General features: G+C 41.1%; 1 protein-coding gene across 1 annotated transcript; it reads left to right on the top strand.

Moving 5' to 3' along the window:
• The first annotated feature begins 1,421 nt into the window (after positions 1-1,421).
• Positions 1,422-2,354, top strand: LOC141153229 (olfactory receptor 6F1-like). The gene has a single exon (XM_073637933.1). The coding sequence runs from the start codon at positions 1,422-1,424 to the stop codon at positions 2,352-2,354; it is 933 nt and encodes a 310-aa protein (XP_073494034.1).
• Positions 2,355-2,945: the final 591 nt, after the last annotated feature.

Below are 2,945 nucleotides of genomic sequence, written 5' to 3'. Positions count from 1 at the left end.
GGGCGGTCACTGCCGACGGAAGTGACCCGGGACAAACAAACTGTGAGTAAAGACCCTGGACTGTAACTTGTTGTCCGTGTGCTCCTTCGCTCCTCCGGCACTACCGGTACTGGGACCTTCACCACCATCACTCCCACCATCCACTACACTGCCCTGGGGCCGCACTCTTCCCGTGGGAAGTCACTCCATCCCAGCTGCATACATCATTAGCCCCAGCGGACTGCCTTGCAGCGGCGGTTCCTAATAACCGCAATCCACGGGTGGCGTAGTCGGACATTATCTGAAGCACGTAGCAGACTACCATTGGCCTGACCACCCTGAGCCGCGGGACCGGGCCACCACTACTACTCCCCCCATCGTTCCCCTATCGCCCGGATCCGCGTGCCCCACAAGTCATATGCATAGATACACGGTCATGGACTGGAGGTCTAGATATAAATTGCACATCATTGCTAAAGGTCTAAAGCATACATATCAAACTCTGGCCCATGGGCCAAATCTGAGCCGCAGGGTGGTTTTATTTGGCCCACGACAACAGAACCACCACCCCTATGTGGGGCCCATTATTCTGTATGGAAGACTATATGAGGCCCATTATTCTGTATGGCGGACTATGTAGTGCCCATAATACTGCATAGAGAACTATGTGGGGTCCATAATACTGTATGGAGGACTATGTGGGGCCCATTATTCTGTATGGAGGACTATGTGGGGCCCATTATTCTGTATGGAAGACTATGTGGTGCCCATAATACTGTATGGTGGACTATGTGGGGCCCATTATTCTGTATAGAGGACTACGTGGGGCCCATTATTCTGTATGGAGGACTATGTGCGGCCCATTATTCTGTATAGAGGACTATATGAGGCCCATTATACTCTATACGGGCTGGTCCGCGACTTTGTCCAAGTATTTAATTTTGGCCCTCTGTGTGTTTGAGCTTTACATCCCTGGTCTAAAGCAATGTTTTCTAAATGTTTTCATAATCCAAAACTCCTTAAGGGATGATGATTAACTGTTGAAGACGTGATGTCAAAATTATACTCATAGCGATTGATCCTAATTTCTTTAGTGATGATGCCAGGCTTTTATCAGGCAGTTCATGATATTATGAAAATAATATCACCAAAAGATCTTACTGGAATTTCTATATATTACCATTTTTAATTCAAATTTTTGGCTCAATAGGAATACCTTGATTTTTAAAAAAAATATTTTATTGCACCAGGAATTTTAAATCAATTTACGCGTCCCTGCTGTCATAATGATGGGTGCATTGTTGTTGTCCAAAGCAAGATATATATTTTCCTAATTAATTTCAGGAACCAGTGGTTTTATAGATTTATTGTGAAATGCACGATCATGATTTCATCTTTGGATCTGTTGATTAATGATTCCAGAATATTTCTATTTTCTTATCATGTACAAATTCCAGTACAACAGAACTACAATTAAAGAATTTTTTCTGTCAGGTTTTTCTAACTTTAATGCAATGGGACGTTATCTCTTCCCTGTTATATTGACTATTTATATTGTTACCATTACTGCCAATATTTTCATCATTGTCATAGTAAGGATTGATCAACGTCTTCATAAACCCATGTACTTCTTTATTGGTAGCCTCTCTTTCTTAGAGATCTGGTACCCTTCCGTCACTGTTCCTAGACTATTGTGGGCTCTAATGATGAAACAATCCATATCTCCAGCTGGTTGCATAACCCAGTTTTATTTCCATTTTTCTTTCGGTGTAGTAGAGAACTTTCTGCTGGCCATCATGGCTGTTGATCGATACATAGCCATCTGTAGGCCTTTAAGGTATACACTTATCATGAGTCCTGGCACTTGCATCAAACTTCTGATGGGATGTTGGTTCTTGGGCTTCGTTATAGTATTTGTCCCATGTTTACAAGTCTCAAACCTTTCATTTTGTTCTAAAAATAAAATTGACCATTATTACTGTGATTTTGCTCCTTTGATCACGTTGTCCTGCTCTGATACAGCAAGTGCTGAAATGTTATTTTTTGCCTTTGCTTGTTTTATAATTTTTGGTAGTTTTCTGATCATTTCCATGTCCTATATTTGTATTATTCAGACAACGATGACATTTTCAACTTCCTCCGGAAGACGTAAGGCATTTTCTACTTGTGCCTCACACTTAGTAGTAGTTATTCTTTTTTATGGTACGACTATGTTCCTGTTTGTCCGACCAACTACTGGTGGCCTACTGCACCTGAATAAAATCATATCTATCATCCCATCCATAGTAACTCCTCTTCTCAATCCTATTATCTACACTCTAAGGAATCAAGAGGTGAAAGAAGCTGTGAAGAAGATTGTCCAAAACATGACATAATGAGAAGATCCGTATTGGAAAATTCTTTATGTGTACGACTGTTTAATGGACAAATAGAAATCTATAGACTCATACTGTACATGTGGTTTAATAAAAAGACACAGCGTTTTTATGGTTTTGCTAAAAGAACAAATATTGTTTTGTGTTCCATCAGATGCCATATTATGGTAGATCCAAGAGCATTGGCTTCTTGGGCTAGTTACTCTAGACGTATATTCCCCGGATGGCTTCTCAAACTATGCTTGAGAAAAACAGAGACAATGTCTAATGCTGCTCCTGGTATGAACAACATGAACCTACCGTCAGATTCCCTTTGAGATACAACTAAACTTTTTAAATAACCGGGGCGGACATATGCAGTATATGGGCCCTTTGCAGTTCAATAATGCCACCCTTTATGTCTCTGTGACAGAAGCTGCTTGCTGCTGTGGAGATGGAAGTGGGGCCCCTTGCAGCTGCACAAGTTACACCAATGGTACGTCCGCCCCTGTAAAATAACTTAATTTCATATTAATGATTGTCCTTTAGTTTATCATGGAATTAGTGACTTTTTGAAGATGGGGGTTTCCTACACACATCAGTCAGTGAAAT

The sequence above is a fragment of the Phyllobates terribilis genome, unplaced genomic scaffold (assembly GCF_046119375.1).
Source record: "Phyllobates terribilis strain yellow unplaced genomic scaffold, ASM4611937v1 Scaffold_7__3_contigs__length_470593459, whole genome shotgun sequence".
Taxonomy (NCBI): domain Eukaryota; kingdom Metazoa; phylum Chordata; class Amphibia; order Anura; family Dendrobatidae; genus Phyllobates; species Phyllobates terribilis.
This window is presented reverse-complemented; position numbering and strand designations above follow the sequence as displayed.

Bases quoted from the DNA above. Each gene is read 5' to 3' on its own strand.
- LOC141153229 (XM_073637933.1), top strand. From the start codon at position 1,422: ATGTACAAATTCCAGTACAACAGAACTACAATTAAAGAATTTTTTCTG.